Source organism: Rhea americana, unplaced genomic scaffold (genome assembly GCF_003343005.1).
Source record: "Rhea americana isolate MKP2758 unplaced genomic scaffold, rheAme1 scaffold_50, whole genome shotgun sequence".
NCBI classification, from domain to species: domain Eukaryota; kingdom Metazoa; phylum Chordata; class Aves; order Rheiformes; family Rheidae; genus Rhea; species Rhea americana.
Window position 1 is genome coordinate 2,909,674 of NW_028186646.1, and position 18,919 is coordinate 2,928,592.

At 38.9% G+C, this 18,919-nt stretch overlaps 1 protein-coding gene across 2 annotated transcripts in view; it reads left to right on the forward strand.

Moving 5' to 3' along the window:
* LARP4B (La ribonucleoprotein 4B) overlaps nucleotides 1–10,605 on the forward strand; it is a 36,505-nt gene extending 25,900 nt beyond the window's left edge. For both annotated transcript variants that reach the window (XM_085317685.1, XM_085317684.1), the window contains exons 13-16: nucleotides 2,849–3,013; nucleotides 6,140–6,264; nucleotides 6,899–7,007; nucleotides 7,543–10,605. In XM_085317685.1, coding sequence (XP_085173811.1) covers nucleotides 2,849–3,013; nucleotides 6,140–6,264; nucleotides 6,899–7,007; nucleotides 7,543–7,824 — 681 coding nt within the window. In that variant the 3' untranslated portion in view covers nucleotides 7,825–10,605. The remainder of the gene's footprint in view (nucleotides 1–2,848; nucleotides 3,014–6,139; nucleotides 6,265–6,898; nucleotides 7,008–7,542) is intronic.
* The last annotated feature ends 8,314 nt before the right edge of the window (nucleotides 10,606–18,919 follow it).

Here is an 18,919-nt window from a genome sequence, read left to right on the forward strand (position 1 = left end):
CTTCTAAAGTCAAACACCTTTCCAGACCATTCCAGACCATTCCTCCACCTGAAAACCCCCAAAACTGAGGAGAAAGATCTCTAGTTCTCCTTGGATAGAGAGATGAAAAGCTGATTTTTTTTTTCCAGGAATTGCAATGTCATCTTTCATTTAAGGGTAGTGTAGGGGATAGTATCTATTAAATAAGAATTCTCAGGTATTTAGTACCACCAGGTAAGGGTGGATATACTAATGCTGTGCAAATATTACTATTTTGGTAAACTTAATGATGAATGCCTAAGTTGACATGATATTTGAAAAAGCTTGAGCTTTACAGTGGGTAGAGATAAATGTGCATTTTTTTTGTAAGACTTAAGGTTTGATTTGATAAAATCACACTATTCGTTGCAACTCATTTTTTCACACGCAGCAATTTCATGAAGTTCAACCAAGTTGTTTCCGCAATGTTATGATTGCAAAGTAACCTCACTGCTTGAGCCATAACATTGTCTTAGAGGTCTGAATAGCTGCACTTGTGTATATATGCTTCCTGCTGTTGAGCAGCCTTATGGGACATAGAAGAAAAGAACATCAAGGCTTTAGAGAGTATATAAAGGCAAGTGTTTCCCCTTGGTTCTTGCCAAACTTCTCAAAGCCCACTGAGTTCAAATAACATGTAGGATTCTCAATACTACTTTTTGCCCTTTCAGAGCTGCTTTAATTTTTAGATGGACATTTTACCATCAACACTTTTCTGCTTTTGAAAGAAAAAGGAAGTGGTACAGGTTAGACGTGACTGACAAAAAATGAGTGGCAGGAGTGAAAGGATTGCCTCAGACATTCCTAGTGAACAGAGAGGCTCTTGATATTCAACTGACTTGAAAGATTCTTTTAACTTTAAATGTTAAACTGGTAGACACAAAACTACTTTGAAGACTCACCATTCAATTCACTCAGCAGCAGACTTGAACTGCTGCATATGTAGTCAGGTTCCTTCTAGTCTTTTTTTGGCCCATGAATTTTTAGTCTGCTATACAGCAACACAAATTTGGTGGGGGATGCTGCATACCCACTGCCTCACACACTGATAAATAGCATACTCTGAAGTGAAAGACAAAGATTTGACTCTCTCAAGCTATGGAGATTGAACCCAGGTTTTTTTGCTGTGTGATGGTTTACTAGTTAGCCATTTCATGTGTACAGTATCTACAACCAGTTGTATTTGAAAGGAGTGATGACTTCAGTTTATAAAATGAACAGTTGTAAAGATTATACACGTTCATTTGGAAAAGAGCACATTCCTTTTTGATCAGTTTATGTCTGGGACTATAGCACAAGCCAATCATTCAATTTCTTGCAGCTGTAATCTGTAAGAGAAATTTTATGCAACTGGCAGCTTAAGTTCCATTTAAGTCCTCCCTGGTCCTCCTCGTCCAAGCTGTTAAAACATCCAGGTTCCTTGTCTCTCCTGCATATTTATGACTCACCTGTAAAATCTAAGAAGTTAGCAATGAATATAAAAGTAGTACTTATTGCAAGCCCTTCAGTCTCTTTTAATAAAACTTTCAGTGCTGTGATATGGGGTACTCTTCTGAAAAGCAGAAGATTTTCTCTGTTGCAGTTTGTGTTGGATAAGCGTAGTCTCTGGATTCCTGGTCAACTGACTACTGTTTTGGGAGGTTTGCAGTCTTGATTGCTGTAGTGCTCTTTAAATGCTGGGTCAGTGGCTGTCTCCTAAGAGCAGCAGTTGTCTGAGAGCCTTACCTCTGTATTTATTCTTTCCCTGCTTTCCCCTGCCCCCTATTCCTGGTGCTTCTTTTGAAATAAACTGTAGTTTACAAAAGGACCTCAAGGGTAGTTTTATATCTGTTTCCCTTCGTGAGTAGGAAGGGGAAAAAACAGCAGATAACACAACACTTTTCCATGCTTTGTGCAGAAGTGCTGTTCTCACATTGAGACTATCTTAACTATACAGCAGTAACTGTTTTCCTTTTCAAAATAGGAATCATCTCAAAGATCACTTCACATTTGTTATTCTGAAGCAGAGGTTGTCTTGGCACAGGCCTGAGCACAGCCATGAAACAGTTATTTCTTTGTTTACAAGATGTAGATGAAGTTAATGGGTAACTTCAGTTATGGCATATAATAAAAGGAGTTTTAGCTTTCCAGTGTAAATAGAACTTAGCTTTACAAATTCTTACACGCACTCCTCATAAGCGATCCCTACTTGTAGTGCTCACTTAACTCTAGAGCTGCTGTCTGCAGTTGCAGATTTTAGTCCCTTGATGTTTTTCAGCCATTTTGGCCTGGGACACATTTTCCTCCTCGGGCACACTTAGAAAAATTCTCCGCATTTCAAAGATTTTGTAACATTTGATTAGATCAAACATGCCTTTGCCTATGCAGTATACAAGGAGTGCTGTCTTGCCATTTCTTAATATACGTGAACATGAGGTAAGCTTCTTACTGACTCCTGTCTTTCACTTAGAATGTTACCCACTTTTCACATAAATGGGTTTTATGTCTATGTTGTTACTATACCACGATATCTAAGACAGTCTGTTTTTCCCGTCATGTCAGTGTAAGTGTCCATCCTGATGGAATGGACAGGGAGATTACTTTTTAACTGTACCAGGAGGGCATAATATCGTGTGCATACCCTGATTAAATTATTGTTAAATATTTTTAAAGCAGCAATGGAAAATTAAACCATGTCTTCCTGGGTTCTGTGTGGTTTTCCAAGGGGGGGAGGGGAGGCCTCTAGGGTTTCACAGATACACATCAAATACAAAATACTGAGTGGTTTAGAGTCCCATGGCTTTCCTTTCTGTCATCCAGTGTGGTAATATCAATGTTATTTCTGTTCCAGAGAGGCCAAACACAGTCTCCACCACCCCCAAAACCTCCATCTCCTAGCTTTGAATTGGGTTTATCTAGCTTTCCTCCATTACCTGGGGCTGCTGGCAATTTAAAGACTGAAGACCTTTTTGAAAACAGACTGCCCAGTGTGGTAATAGGAACATCAAAAGAAAGAGTGAGTAGTCAGTGTGCATTTTTGGTGGGAAAACAAAGTATTGCATACCTCTTGTTTGTAGATTTGGTGGCTTATGCAGAGAAAAATACATGTGGTTTTGGTGGCTTATACAGAGAAAAATACATGTGGTTTTACATGGGTCATGAGAAATGCTTTGAAAAAAAGCTGTCAAGTGATGTACAACTGCCTTCACCACTCATGTCTTAGAATTTGTTGGACCTTCTTTTTGAAACGATGTGGAATATATGCAGCAGTTGTTAATAGCAGAGATTTGAAAAGTAAGCTCTTTGCTATTTCTAATTGCCTTAGGCTTTTTAATAGACTCAAGTGAAAAATATATGCTAAATTTTCCTTCTGTTTGAAAATTAGACTTCTGAATTGTATATAAAACAGTTTCAAGTGACAAAGACAAACTTCTAAGCACTGAAATATAAAGAACCTGCCTACATAATCTCAGTACACTATGCATCATAAATGGAAAAATAACTTATCAAAACCAGCTGGGTCCAAGAGTTATCTTGTTATATTGCTTGGAAAACTTAAAAATATACCAGAATGAGTTGGCAACCACTGCTTTCAAGATGTAATAGAGATGCAGTTGAAAATTAATTTTCAGTAACTGTTCATAGATTTCATTCTTAATTAAAACCACCACTACCACACCATCTGTGAGTGACAGTATGTTCTCCGTCAAGAGTGATAAAACGGTGTGCACTATTGAACAGTCTAGACTGTGGAAATCTATATTGTGTCTTTTGCTAGCTTTAATATTAATTTGTATTTTCATTGTTGTAACTGAAAGTTACAGCCAGGATATAGCAGAACAAAGCAACCTAAAGAACACTTAAATTTATATTACTCTTGTAATTTGTCTGTAGAACCAGTCCGCTGCAGAAGTGTTATCTTTGGTGACAGGGAGGGTATTTCTTGGTAAGGGAAAGAAAAAACAGTAAGAGCAGCCTACATCCAAAGTGATGATTACATAGACAAGCTATATATTCTACCTCCTGTAAGTGGCAGTAGGGATAGCTACATTCTAGGGCTGTGTTTATGGGGAACAACCATGTAAGGAAAGGACAAGACAATGCTCAAGTGTTTAACACTGGACGGGAGCAGTGTTGAACTAAGTTATAAGCTCCCCTTGCATACAACTCTCTGCCAGGACTCCACAGTGTAGTCTGTTCCTCTTAGCCAAGATTTACCCTGCAGTCTATTTTAAAATACTTTACCTATATTATTTCTGAAGAGGTTTTTTAGCTAATGTATTTCAGGTTTTAAATATAGTACGAGGATTTGGTATTGCCGCTACAGTTTAAAACCCATTGCTCCTCCAGGTAGAAAACTAGTAGCTGCTTTGCACTGCAGCAGATTTAATGAACCTACACTTCTTTCCTGTAGAGGCAGTTTTAATAGAATACAGGCATTGTGGTTTTATGATGGTGCAATGCACTGTCAAATTTAGAAACTACTTTTAATTTTCATATGTCTGTTTCTGACTTGTATGGGTTAATGTCTGTGCAGTCGTGTGTAAGAAAAGAATTGCACTGTCTTTCCTTGTTGGCCCTAATAATAAGGTAGTAGTAACCACTCCAAAGAGTGACTGTATTCCAGGTAAGGTGTTTGAGGCACACTCAACTTAAAGTTGAGACTTTGCCTATTTATACAGACTGTTTTTCATCTTGACCTCAGCATTTTTCCACATGTCCTGAAGTAGATATTTAGTGTTACTCTTGCTTTATAGATGCGCAAGACTTGTGTACATAAACTGAGTGAATTTAGATCATATAACTTGCAACCATTATTTCCCAGGTATCATTCTTTCTGCTCTTCGACTTGCGGTGCTTCCGTTTATATGTAGCTCTGAGGAATGACAAAGTTAATCCCCTCGCCCCTTTATTTATTTATTTATTTATTTTACACTAGGAAACTGCAGCCCTGTGAGATCGGGGCTGAGTGTTCTGGCCTAGGAATTGCACTTGTGCATCTGCTTCATTTGAAGCTATTCACACATAACCATATACCTACAGGCTTAGATGAACTTGGGCCATAATGCTCAACACCTTGCAATTTTCAAGCCTTTGTACAAACTATTGTAGTGAATACAACCACAGAAGGTGTTCTTCTATTTCTAAATATCCACCTCTTAAAAATTTTACTTTGAATCAGACTAGGCTTTCATCCAGTAGAGTAATCTATGGTGCCTGATATTTAGAAAGTGTTGTCAAATACCACTTGCATTCCTAGCAGTGATGTGAGTCTCATGTTGTATGACCTTTGAATGGTGCTGGGGAGGAGGGGTAGCTATTTTCTACTTTGTGCTAATTCATTGCTCTTCTGCTTACCAGAATCAATTCTAGTACTAGACTCCATCTGGACAGAACCAATAGGAAAAGCATAGAATTTTTAAAGCAAATGAAACAGTTACATTGTCAGAATTTTGTTCTCAAGGTGTAAAAAGTCTTCTCTTTTCCTCCTGCTTTGTGATAATTTAAATTCCTATGTTATGTTGAACCCTCTTGGAGTTTATCTGGAAGGGCAGTATCACATGGCACTAGAAAAGTATTCTAAGGACCATGGAAAAATAAGTGCCTTGTTTAGTAGCAAATCACATCATAACAAAAGAAAAGAGACTTTTAAATGACTCATAACCTAGTTTGCAAAAAGTTAGTTTTTTAGAGTTAAGATTTCTTTTAGCACCTGCTATTGGTAAGATGCTTAGAGCTTTGCCAAAGCCAGTTCTAGTGCATAAATCCAGTAGGCGAACTATAGATATGTAAACAAGTGCAAAGCCTGCTTAGTCACCATTAGATGTAAAATTCCCAAGTTAAAAAAAGTGATTGTGTCATCCAGATATGTTCCCAAGGGAGCCAAACTTAAGGCTTCTTGGGAAAGAGCTGTAGGGTGTGATCCATTTATCTGCATTTCTGAATAACTGCAAAGGAAAAAAGTTACTCTAGTTGCGATCCATATGTCAGATCCTTCTGTATCTTCTTGCGGTCAATTCACCTGTATAAATCAATGTGTAAATTGTTTCCTTGTATTAATTTTCAAGGAAACCATATTAATTGGATACCATGATTGCCATTCTATGCCTTAATGTATTTGAGCTTTTTTTTTCTCCTTCAGAACCTAAATGTGGATGCAAGTACAAACACTATTCCATCAGGAATTCCTCGAGAGCCGTTGTTGCCAGTGTCTTCTACATTGCCCAGGACGTTTGAAAGATCTCCTTCGCCATCCCAGTCTTCTGAGTAAGGACTTAGTTACATGGCTATAATTATTCTGCTCTGAATAATGTTTGTATTTTCCATCATCAGAAGGCTGGATGGAATACTGTGAATAACTATTAAAATATTAATGAAAAATAATACTTTATATTCTGTAGTTGCAGTACGGACAATAAAAATTAATTTCTGAACACTGTCATAATAGTGCATGTTCAGCAGATGAAAAGTTTTGTATTTGAGTCTCAACAAGCATTTAAAAATTTGATGAATACCTTCTTATCTTGCATTCAGATAGCTATGGAGCCCAGAGTAAATCTACAATACTGTTATCAATGTCTGTCATTGTCCATACAGGAAATGTTTTCAGTAAACCTTTATTCGAAGCTTGCAAATTAAATTGAGTAAGGTGTTTGAGTAACAGGAGAAAGAACTGAATATTTGCATGCTATCAAAGTGTCATAAATTCTAGATTATGTCAAATTACATGTTAATATCCTTTTATATAATTTATAGCATTTTTAAATCTAGTCATACTGTGTTAGCAAATTGCAGCTGTAATTTCCTCCTGGTCATCATCAAATAAACCTCTAGAACCCATATTCGATTATTTATCTGTCTTGAAGTTTCACTTTTCATGCTTCTTGCTGAATGCTTACAGGGATTCCAAGGTTGTGGATAAACAGCAGAGAGAGACACAGAGTACAGAAAGGCTTTCTTCCACACTCAGTACTGCATGTAAATCGGTACAAGTCAACGGGGCTGCCATAGTAAGTGACTTTATTACCTGACTATCTCTTAGTGATCCAGTTTGATGCGTTTAACAGAATATTGTTTTTATTGCTATCCAGTGTTGTTTAATCATTTGAGCCCAGCATTGTTAAACTTGCATGTTGATGGTCTCTGATTACTTGCATGATAGTCAGGTAACTCATATTGCAAAAATATCCAAGATAACTTAGTGATAGCTATCTGACTTCCCTTCTTACTTGGCTGTATCCTTGAAGTAGAGAGAGTAATATATATGTTGATATTTAAACAAGAGTATTCATCATTATTCAAATGTTCTGGTTTACTTTAATCAAAAATATTTTTCTGTATCACAAAATCACGTTGCTCTGGAATGTTGTTTTCCATCTTGCCTTGTCTTGCATTTTGTCCATACAGTTTCTGTTAACTTCTTTACGTGCTGCAGCCTCTGTGACAAAAGACTTTACCTTTTTTGTTCATAAAAATAAATGATTTTTTTCAGTCCTCAGGTTACTTTACTTAACTCTGCCATCCTGTTTGCTTTTGATTTCATAGGAACTGCGAAAACCTAGTTATGCAGAAATTTGCCAGAGAACAACTAAGGATCCTCCTACATTGCAACCCCAGAAAGAACAGAAGCCAAACACTGTAGCATGCGGGAAAGAAGAAAGAAAGCCCACAGAAACAATAGAGAAAAACAGAGAACCTCCTCCTGCAAAGTCCCATCCTGGACAACCCAAAGACCAGAGGAGACAGTCAGGGCGCAGATCGTCCCCTCCAGCTGTTGGCAAACGCTTAAATAAAGAACAGAATACCCCTCCAAAATCTCCTCAGTGAAATTAACACTGGGGAGGGATTCGAAAAGAGGTCTGCTTCCCACAAATTAAACCCATGTTCCCACTAAGATACCTGAGAATGAGTTGCTGGTTAGGAGCTTGCAGTGATATTAGGCATGTAACAATGCCTGCAAGTTATTTTTCTTCTGTGAAATACTTTTCCCCTCTTGAACAAACATTCTATTTTTTCTGGATATTTCTGGATAGTTGTTCTAAACCTTACATTTAGGTTGGTGCTTAATTGGAGGTGAAGCTTAGTGTGATTATTTTTTTCAAGATGTAAAATATTTGTCTTTAAAAAAAAAATCAACTTTTTATTAAGCCTCTCTGTGGCTGTGTGAGTGCAAGCTCTGTATAGTGAGTTTTTTCTAAACTGTTAAGCAGAAATGTGCTGCTGCAATATTTTTAATAAACTGATCTGCAAGTACATATCTAAAGTGTCCAAAAGACTGATAACGGCAGCTAGTGTGTAGAGTGCAAGGAAGTAGATATATTTTATGAATTAGTATGTGACCTTGAAGATTTTTTTTATTGGGCTGCTGTACCAAGCGTCAGCAAATGAACTTGCACTTTTAGGTTAAACGAATAGTTGTTTCTAGCGTTTTTAAAAAATTTAATCTTTTTTTGATGTTTTGCACACACGAAATGAATCCTACAGAGCACCATAGTGGTCTTTCTAAAATATTTCTGTTTTTGACTTACTGCAAGCAAGTAACCATCTTCTCACTCCAGAATAAAACTGATATTGTAATTTGCAAATACAAAGCACATTGTGAATAGAAAGAATTAAGTCTGTGAGCTTCTTTGGTGGTGAAGCCTGTTAGTGGATGTTTTCAGGAGAAAGCACTATAGCCTTCTTCTGATAACCTTAGCTTCCCTGTGCTTGTAAGGGAGTTAACTGAGTCAGCGCTGTATGTTCTGGTTACCCCTGTGCTCTGTGTAGACTTTTTTTTTTTTTAAAAAAAAAAAAAAAAAACTCTGCCCCAAGTGCTCTTTGAAAGAGTTCATATCTTAGTCAGCCTCGTGTTGACGTCTTCCTGTAACTACAAGCATTGGCATACGGATTTAAATTTTTCAAGACGTGAGATAATGGTGTTTGTTTTGTGTGGTGGAGGAAGAGATCCCTGATGTTTACCTCTGGGATGAGGTTTCTCACACTTACTTACTTACTTTAGAAGTGATGCGCTTTCTGAAGGACAAGGATGCACTAAATTAGCAAGTTTCTAATAAAGTTGAATATAAATTATTTTTGTTTTAAAATGCCTAAAGTTTTCTTTAAGTGTTTAAGCTGCAGGAAGTTCAGACAAAACTCATTCCTGCTGACTATGACAGTACAGTTTATTCCACAAAAATGTTTATTTAAACAACTGATTTTTTTTAAAGAATTATTTCCATCCAATATTTAAAGACTTGAATTTTATTTAAACTTGAAAATGACTTTGCCTTAACTTTTGTACAAGACAGCTTAGAGTTAATGAGGTCTGACCCCATTGAGGGTTAGCAGGAGTGGAATACAGAATTACTCAGTTACAGTATGTATCTATTGTCACTGGTCTTACTGGGTAAACATACTGTAGTACAGGAACTAGCAGCAGTTTTTGTAATATACCTTAAAGATCTTAAACAGTTGATCTTTTTCAGATTGTTGAAAAATCTGTAAATGCAAATAGTCAATACTGTATTAAATATGTGCACTTGGAAGTGTGTGCTTTGCTTGTACAGTTGTAAATAATCAGAACATATAAAAAGGTACCCTAAAGAAAAAAATCTGATAAAAATTATTGATATTATAAATGTTGCTGTTGAGCTGGATGTAGATAAACTAAATGTTGTGGTTTGAATATTAATTTGTTGTTTTTTCTTTTTCTTATTTTATTCTGGTGTGCTGAACTGACTCTGCCTCTTCACTGCAAAAGGGAAATGGAACGAAAGTCTTATTTGAAAGCCCTCAAATGTTTTGCTAAGTCCCTCTAAAACTAAGCAATTTAACCAATTCAGAAGTGTTCTGCTATGTAAATAGTGAATTCTAGCAGTCCAACTGTAATTTTAAGTCAATAATAAAATCAAATTTAATTGGAAAAATACTCTAGACTGCTAAGAAAATACACACTGAAGCTTACTTGTCTGCTTCTTTCAAGAATATCAGTCTTTTCCTAAGTGTATCATTCGTAGAGCTGTGAAGTAATTATAGAAGCTAACTCCTGATGAATTTCCTCTTACAAATACAAATTGATAATTAGTTGACCTTTCAAATCCAGCTTGTTGTATGCTGCAGAATTGGTTAAAATAGGGCATGCTGGAATCTGTTTTGTTTTGTTTTGTTCCCCCCCCCCCCCCCCCGCCCAATTTAAAAAGAGCACTTTGTGAAAGCTGTGGGAGGAGATAGGACTTTGACAACGTCACCAAAACTGCTAAAAACTAGTTCTGTCATTGGATTTTAATATGCTTATCCTTTCCCCAGTGGCAGTGAAAGTGGTAGCTAGATTTATGTATGGTTTAGACCAGCTGTATGATTCCTGTTGTTTGTCTGCTGAAAGTGAAAGGCTTACCAGCTGCAAACAGTCACACGTGGCTACTTACAGCAACTGTGTACAGCTAGTCGTAATATTCAACTGATGCATAAGGTAATATATCGAGACCAGCAGGATGTGTTGTGCTGTTCTAATGTATTCTGCTGCCATTTGTGCTAGGTCAATACACTGTAATTACTGCTTACCCAGCAACAGTTTGTTGCATCGAAAGTTTAAACCTTCCTCTGATGTGGTTTTTATAGCTTTTTTTTTTTTAAAAAAAAGTGACACACCAAATAGCTGTGTAATATACAACTTATCCTTACTGCATTTTACTTTGAGGTTTTTTTTCACTCAATGACAAAATGGAGTTTTCGGAGTAGAGTTGTGAAGTTGCATGCAGACTGTTGCTATGATACATATAGCTATTAAAATGTGGCTTTTGAAATGCAAAACCTCCCAAAAGCAGTAGCTGAGTTGCAAGTTCAGGGTTACAGTAATTAAATTTGGCATTTTACCTTGTAGGATTGTGTGGTGATGGTTTTCATTTGAAAATATAAAGCAAGTTAATACGGGATCTGAGACTGTTCTTGCAGGAATTTGTTTAAAAAGAAAAACAAAAGTTGTTTTTAAAGCGTACTGTGTAATCTTGTTTCAGATCAGTCCCCCGCCATGACTTTATAATTTGCCACTCAGAAATCAGTGAACGGTGGCACATTTTTATGTTGCTGCGTTATCCTTTAAAGACTGGAGCAGTTGGCATAGAGAGGCCCTTGTCTGGGTGCGGTGCAGTGTATCACGAGCAACAGCTGACTGTAATGGTGCATACCTATCTCTGTATCTCCTTCGGCTAGCTACAGTTAGGGGTTTTTACGTGCTTTGTAACCTATTACACTAATAGCAGCAGACAATCGAAGATTTCTAAGGAGACCTAACAGCTGCCAATTCATGAAATAGAAGTGTAATATGGAAGCCTTCTTGAGGGTTTTTGTTTTTGTTCTTCTTCCATTAAGACTGGAATCAAGCTTACATGTAAACTATCAGTAATTTAAGTTTCCTTTTGTGTCATAAAATGTAAAACTGTCTAATTTGAAAAAAAAATATGTAGGTTATGAAAAATAAAGATTTAGGCACCGTTGAATTCCTGATTTTTTTAATTAAACCTTCCTTCAGCAGTATTTTTCATTATTTTGTCTTTTGCTCCCATTTTTGGAAATTGCATATTTCTAATTTTGGGGAAAAAAATCTGTACTTGGTTTACTGTTCAGCACAGCTGTTATAACCATCACAAGGCTATGGAGCAGCAGCAACGACATTCCTGTAATATGACACTGGTGGAGGCAGCGATACCTATCTTTATTAAGTAATTTTGACTAAGTTTATATTTAAAAAAACAAAAAAGCTGAAGTGATGTTTGTTTACTAGAGATTGTTAACCTTATTAATGTTTTCTTCAGATTCTTAGATAAGGCCTTGACTTGGTCTTGAACATGTATTTAAAGACGGTATTAGTATTATGGTTGTAGGGCTCTCAAAACCAGAGACATCCTGGGATTATTTTTGGTTTTGGTTGGCTTTAGAGGTTTTTATACCATTATCCTGTTGTTGCCTGTTTAAAAAAAAAAAAATGCTTCTTGGATAGTCTTTCTCTGAGCAAAAGATCCCTTTTAGAAATACTTTAAACTTTTTCTTATTTTTCTAGGTTTGTTTCTCTTTCAGCCGTATTTGGCCAAGTTTAACAATGGACATTAGCATTAAAGTACTAATAGTGTATATTAAAATGAGTAGCGTATATTAAAATGAATTAAAGCCTCTTGGAAAACATCCAGGTATTCTTGACGCCAGATCCCCTGTCAGCTCCTGTACGGGATAGGCCGCTTGCCGCTCTGCTTCCCTGCTGCCTGCTCGGCAGAGCCGAGGCAGCGCAGCGGTGTCGGCGTACGCTAGCGTCTGCTACGCTGAGCACCGCAGGCCCCTCCAGGTCAGGAAAGCTTAGCGTGTCCAACAGCAGGATTTGGTAGTCATGCCAAGTACAGTAGCTACAGGTAGTCATTTTTCACTCTTTAAGAATGAAGTATCCTTTCTACCTTTGGAGCTGTTCTCTATTACTCTCAAGTTGAAGATGCATGAAAACTTGCCAACAGTGTCATAATACTAGTGTGGCTTCCTGGGGGCGAAAAATGGGGAGTTACTTGAACACAGAGCCAGAATGAGGCGATGTGCCCTTTGTGTGAGACTTTTCTGTAACGAAGTGGTGCTATATGATGGCTGCCCCAATTTCTTGTTGAACAAAGTCGCCACCCCCAAACGTGAGGGCACAGGGCAGATGGGCAGGCTACATGTGACTTGAGTATCCGGGAAGGGGTTACTGTCGCAGGAACTGTATGTACCTTGTTACACTCTGATCCTAAGGCTTCTTTAAAAAACATAAAATCTGTGTGAAGTGTTTATGCAATCCAGTTATGGTACTGCACCATGGAAACTGTAAGCATCTCGTGTGTATGTAGCTCTTGTATAATTCTGTGATCAACTTAAGCTGATCAGGTAACAGTTGTACTGTTAATAAGCTAACATGCAGATGACTGTTACTAAACTATTTTGCTAAATAAGCATGACCATGCTACTGCTTTGAAAAAGCTGGCCTGCCTGCAGGGCTTCCTTTCTGTTGGCTCGCTTCACACGATCACCTCAGCTCTGTCTGAAAAGTAACGAAGAAAATTTTTTGGAAATATGCTGGAAGTCAGAACAGGGGAATCAGCAGAACAGGGGAGGTAGTCAGCACCCAAAGAAGAGGGCTGGTGACATCTTTGGCAGCAGAGAACCTTACATCAGCCAAAGTGAACCGAGAAGTGGTATGGTTAGCTCATGACAAATGTAAGGTGAAAGGTTTTGGCTTAAACTTGGCTTATCTTGTGCTTATCGTGCACGCATTGTGTTATCCCAGCTCAGGTGATATATAGAAACTCCCTAAGATTGCTTGGTCGTATTTGAGCCTTATTTTCACAGTGGGGAGAAGGGAGGAGGAAGGGTGTTGGTTTTGCTTTAACCTGGTTGGTATTGGTGGCACAGCTGTGTATACAAGCTGTCAATGTGCCAAATCTTAAATCTGTTTCATGACAATACTATCACAAGACCTACTTTATGTGTGTGTGTTGGGGGGTAATTTTATCTTATGCTCTTTTCCTCCTAACCGCTTCTAAATTCTCATCAGTTTGAAGAGCAGACTGCTTTGTGTGCTTGCATTATGCACTTACACTGTGGAAACCATCCTGCAGTTTAGCAGTTTTACATCCCATTTACTGTAGGCAGACAGTTGTCCACAGAGTAGTAAATCTGCTGTGGCTAAGAGTGCTTTAAGGAAGGAAGGGATAAACGGATGAATCTGGAGCTGTAAAACAGTGACTGGTACTTAATAAAATGTCTCTAATGTCTTTCAAAACTGGAGCTGAAGTTACAGGTATGGGCTACGTGCAGTGTCGGCTGGCAGCCGGAGCAGAACGAGTGAGAGATGCTTGGTGGGCCTCCTGGCCTCACTCTTTCCCATTTCCAAGCTTGTCAGTGCTTTCCAGTAGTTAGTTCTAGCAGTTGTAGCACAGATGAGAAACTTTCTTTGCTCTTGCTTTTTGTGTCCGATTTCAAATTACTCAATCTGGGTTTCAGTTTGGGTTAGCGTGCAGCGCATACTGGGTAGAGCCAAATCTGTGCAAGGTGCTAGCTTGCAGCTCCCCCGACCTGCACCCGAGCAGCGTGGGAGGTGGCCTGTGCCATGAGGTCTGCTCTGGCAGCAGGGTGGCACAACCGAGTGGAGAGTGAGTAGTCTCTCTGGGGAAGATGACCTGTTTTCTAAATGACAGTTTTTGGGGACCCATGTTATCTGTGGCTGCACTTCCCTACATGGTCTCTTACTCCTCCACAAGAACTGTGATTTCTATCCAGTTTCCCTCTAGAGATGGGATGTGTTAAATTTAGTCATTTTTTCCCTCCTAGTGTATTCTCCTCCCTGTCCCTTCTGGTGATTCAGTGTTATAATTCTTGAGAGTTGCATCACTTGTGGAAGATGGCAATTGTTAATCCCTGCTACTATGAATTACACCTCCTTTCAAAAATATAAAAGGTGCAGTATCTTGTAACACTTCAGTTTGAAGCTTGTCAAAGCAAATTTGGTACTCGGAGGAGGATTATCTTGATACTGTATTTTGGTTCTCAAGCTCTAGGTTCCCAGAGCTTATTATATGCAATAAATTCAAAAAGTATGCTCCATCTTTGAATATTTATATCTGTTGCTGGTTTTCTGGTACTTCTCTGATACAAAGTTTTCCATTTCTGTGTTTGCTGGAATCTGTATGCTTCCTACATATTGGCAAATGCTAGCTTGTCTAATATGACTCATGGCTCTACTGAGGAAAGATTCCTTTATACAGGCTATGGCAAATAAAAAGAGCTGGAGAGAGCTGTTGATCAAGGCAGATACTATAAACGACTGATTTACTGAAGTGATTTGATTGATTGGACTGGCAATCAAAAGCCTTCTTGGTAGCAAACCTTGTTTCAAATAAACCTCTGCGTTTTATTCCCTGTTTGAATTATCTCTTCTCGTGGACACCTAATGTCAACCAGGCTGGAGGAGCATTACTGCCATCCTGCCTACTAATACTGGCCTTCATTCCAGCCTAGAAAACCTAGGTTCAGTGCTTTCACTGGACTGCATACATGAAAGTTAAGTGCCAGATTTAATGTGCATAGAGCTTAAAAATCTGCACAACAGGAGGTGCCCTTTGGAACTGATTCTTGGTCCCTTTGTAGAGAAGGAGATACAGGTAGCAAAAGAAGCTCCAAAAGGGAAGGCAGAAATGTGCAGCAGAGCTGCAGTTAGCGAGTCACACAAACAGGGCACTACATACTTCAGCATTCAGCGATAGCAGGTGCTGCTATTTCAGAGGTTCTGACTACCTGGAAGCAGAAAACATTAGCTTTGTTTTCCTGTGAAAAGCTTCTATCTCGTTTTTTTTGCATCAAATGATACAGAATTGTCTAAAAACAGATGTACTAACCTCTTTTGCTTTAACTTCAAGCTGTATTTTCTGCTGAGGATTGCTATTTAACAGTAAGAGGGTAAGTTGCTGAAACTTATTGTAATTCTGGCCATGATGTAGCAAAGATTCATTTTGTTGACCTGAATGTCATTGACTTCGTGACTTTGACAGGCTGTTGAAATGGATTGACAGGAATCTCATGAAGCTCGCAGTGGGAGGTGCAGAGTCCTGCACCAGTCCAGGCTGGTGGCCTCCTGGCTGGAGAGCATCTTTGCAGAGCAGGACCTGGGGGTCCTGGTGGACACAGAGTTGGACATGAGTCAGGAGTGTGCCCTTGTGGCACAGAAGGATAACAGCCATCTGGGCTGCATTAAGCAGAGCATTGCCAGCAGGTTGAGGAAGATGATCCTCTCTGCTCAGCACTAGTGAGACTTATCTGGAGTGGTGTGCCCAATGCTGGGCGCCCCAGTACAGACTTGGAGCTACTGGAGTGAGTCCAGCAAAGGGCCACAAAGATGTCTGAGGTTCTGGAGTATCTCTCGTTCAGTGAGAGGCTGAGAGAGCTGGGACTGTTTAGTCTGGAGAAAAGAAGTCTTGGCTGAATCTGATCCATGTGTATAAACACCTGATGGTAGGGAGTAAAGATGGTGGAGCAAGACTCTTCTCAGAGCTGCCCAGTGTCAGGATGAGAGGCAATGGGCACCAACTGAAATGCAGGAAATCTCATTTAAACACAAACTTCTTTTACTGTGAGGGAGATTGAACACTGGAGTGGATTGCCCAAACAGGTTGTAGAGTTTCCATCCTTGGAGATGTTTAAAACCTGACTGAATACTGTCCTGGACAATGTGCTCCAGGTGACCCTGCTTTAAGCAGAAGAGCTGGACCAGACAATCTCCAGATGTCCCTGCCAAGCTCAGTGGTTCTGCTACTCCCCTGCCAGCTGGCAACAGAATTTGTGTTATATCAGTTTAGTTGCTAACAGAAAAATTCAGTTCTTACTGTGCATTGTGTAATATTAATCCCCAGTGAGTTCTACCTTGGTTCATCTCCAGAGATGGAGCTTGGCTCCTTGTTTATCAGCAGCTAGTTTTCAATATATAGTTTTCTTCTGCCATATTGTGAAATACTGGTTCAAATTTGATGCTTTTTATTATTAACTGTGTTTCAAAGCTGTCAATAAATGTATGATAAAGGTGAATCTTCTGAAGAATGTATTTACAAGTAGCTTCTCAAGCATCTAAATTAAATGACCGTATCTGAATAAGAACTTAATTTTCTCCTGAAAATGGTGATATTTCCACAAATTCCAGCTGGCTGCTTCGCTCATGTCTAAGTGGAAACTAAGTTATTTGGATGGCTGGTTCAGATTCTGAATATTGGCTGTTTCACAACATTTACCGTTGTTGTCCTCCTAGGCGCAAAGCCAATGCAAAACAATGCAGTGGGTAGGTAGGGTCAAGTACTGATACGAAATGCTAGAATTTTATGGCAGCACTTGGGATCTACCACGGTTGCTGATGAGTAACTATCAAATGATCTTCATGTCTTGCTACTGCGATGTGATGTTTGCATAAAGATGGTGATCTCGCTGTTCCTTAGAGAAATTCTGTGAGAGAATATCCTGATACAGAATGTTTGTCCCCGGATCTTAAGGCCTTGGGCAATCCTAGTGATTCAGCAGAACTATAACAGTGTGACCTACAACTGCCTTGAGGCATTTGGCAGTGTTTCCAAAGACACATCAGAATGTTTTCTGTCTTTATTCCATTTCTGTAAGAACTGTTCTTGCAGGAGGATGATATATATATTTATAAGACGAGAGAAATAAGGGATTGTAAAAATTGCTCATCTTCAAAAAAAAAATAAAAAGGAAAAAAGAAAGAAAAAAAAGAAAAGAAAAAGAAAGAAAAAAATAATAAAAAAAGAAATCCGGCTTTGTGGCACTCCTTTCTAGCCCTCTGGCCATCATTGCTGTTGCCAAGGCCTCTGTGCTTCTACCTCTATCATAGCACACCAAAATCTTGACGATCTTGCTCTATAGGATCAAAGTGCACCGGGATCTTTTATGCTCCAAAGCAGCAGCATATTCCATGTTACACCTTTGGGAGAGAGGCATCAAGGCTTGGAGAGTGGCCAAAGGTTTGAGGCAAAGACAGGGAGGTCAGAACTGAGCACTGAGGTGATGTCCTGTGGGCTGACTATAACTTCTTTGCAAACCTGACTGGAGTTGGTACCTGCAAGCTTGCTTTTATGGAGCTGCAAGCAGTGACAGCTGCTATAGCCAACATCATGTTTTTTTTAAAAAAAAATAAATAAAAATAAAATAAAGATACTGTGTAGTAAACAGAAACAAAGTGGAGTGCGGGAAAATCGTGCTTAGCACCCTGAAGGGAAAAGCTGTCCCAACACAGTGACTCTACGGGCTTCTCGCACTCTGTGGAGACAACTGTAACTGCAAGAAACTTTGCTGTTTTGATGTATAAAAAGACAGTCCCTGAAGTTTTGTTGGTCTCCTCCACTTGTTGTGATTTCCTCCTATACTTCACCTATGGTTGCCCTGTCAGACTGAGCTCAGCATGGTAAAACTCTCGAGCAAATGACACCAGAATCACGTTGTAAGCAGTGAAAGGGAAGATTCTTAGGCTATTGTGTACTCTTAAAATAATACAGCCTAAAAGAGCAAGGAATTTGTATATGCAATATGCAGAAACTCAGTTATAAACTACTACACAGCACTACTGTTACACAGCAGCTGGGATGCAGCTTGTAGATGTACATAAACTTAATTGTCTACTTACAGTCAGTAGAGATCAGATCAGTAGTCAGTGTTCATCTATCTTGATTAGCTGAATTTTGACCCTGCATCTCACTCAGCTTGAGTAGCTCATAAGCCTTCACTGAAAGATGAGGACACTCAGATACATAGCTTATATAGATGCCTACATTTGGATGTCTTGATCTGTGAACCAAATTCCATCGACATAAACAGCTAAAGAATACGCTTCTGCTTTACTAGAATTATGTAGCACATTCTTCAGTGACACAAATGACAGTTAATTGATGGTCTCTGCAAATCATACTGTTTTTGGTTTTTCTCTTATGTCTTTTCCTAGAGGCAGATTTAGTCAAAGCTATAGAATCATTGAATAATTTAAGTCTGAAACAACTTGATGAGATCTTTCATCCAACATCCCACTGAATGCAGATCACATCAGGTTTCTCAGGGCTTTATCCAGTTGACTCTGGAAAATTCCGAGGATGGAGACTGCACAGCCTTTCTTCGTGACCTGCTCCAATGTTTGACTGTCGTCATGGGAAAAGATTTTTTTTTCCCTTAAGTCTTCATGCCTATTCTCTCTCATCCACCCTCTGTGCAGTGCTGTAAAGAGCCTGGCTCCATCTTCTCGATAACTTCCCATAGGTACCAAGGGGCTGCTGTTAGGTGTCCTGAAAGCTGTCCCTTTTCCAGGCTAAATAAGCCCTGTTCCCTCAGCCTCTCCACACACATGTGCACACTGTTTTTATGATGATGATGATGATGATGATGATGA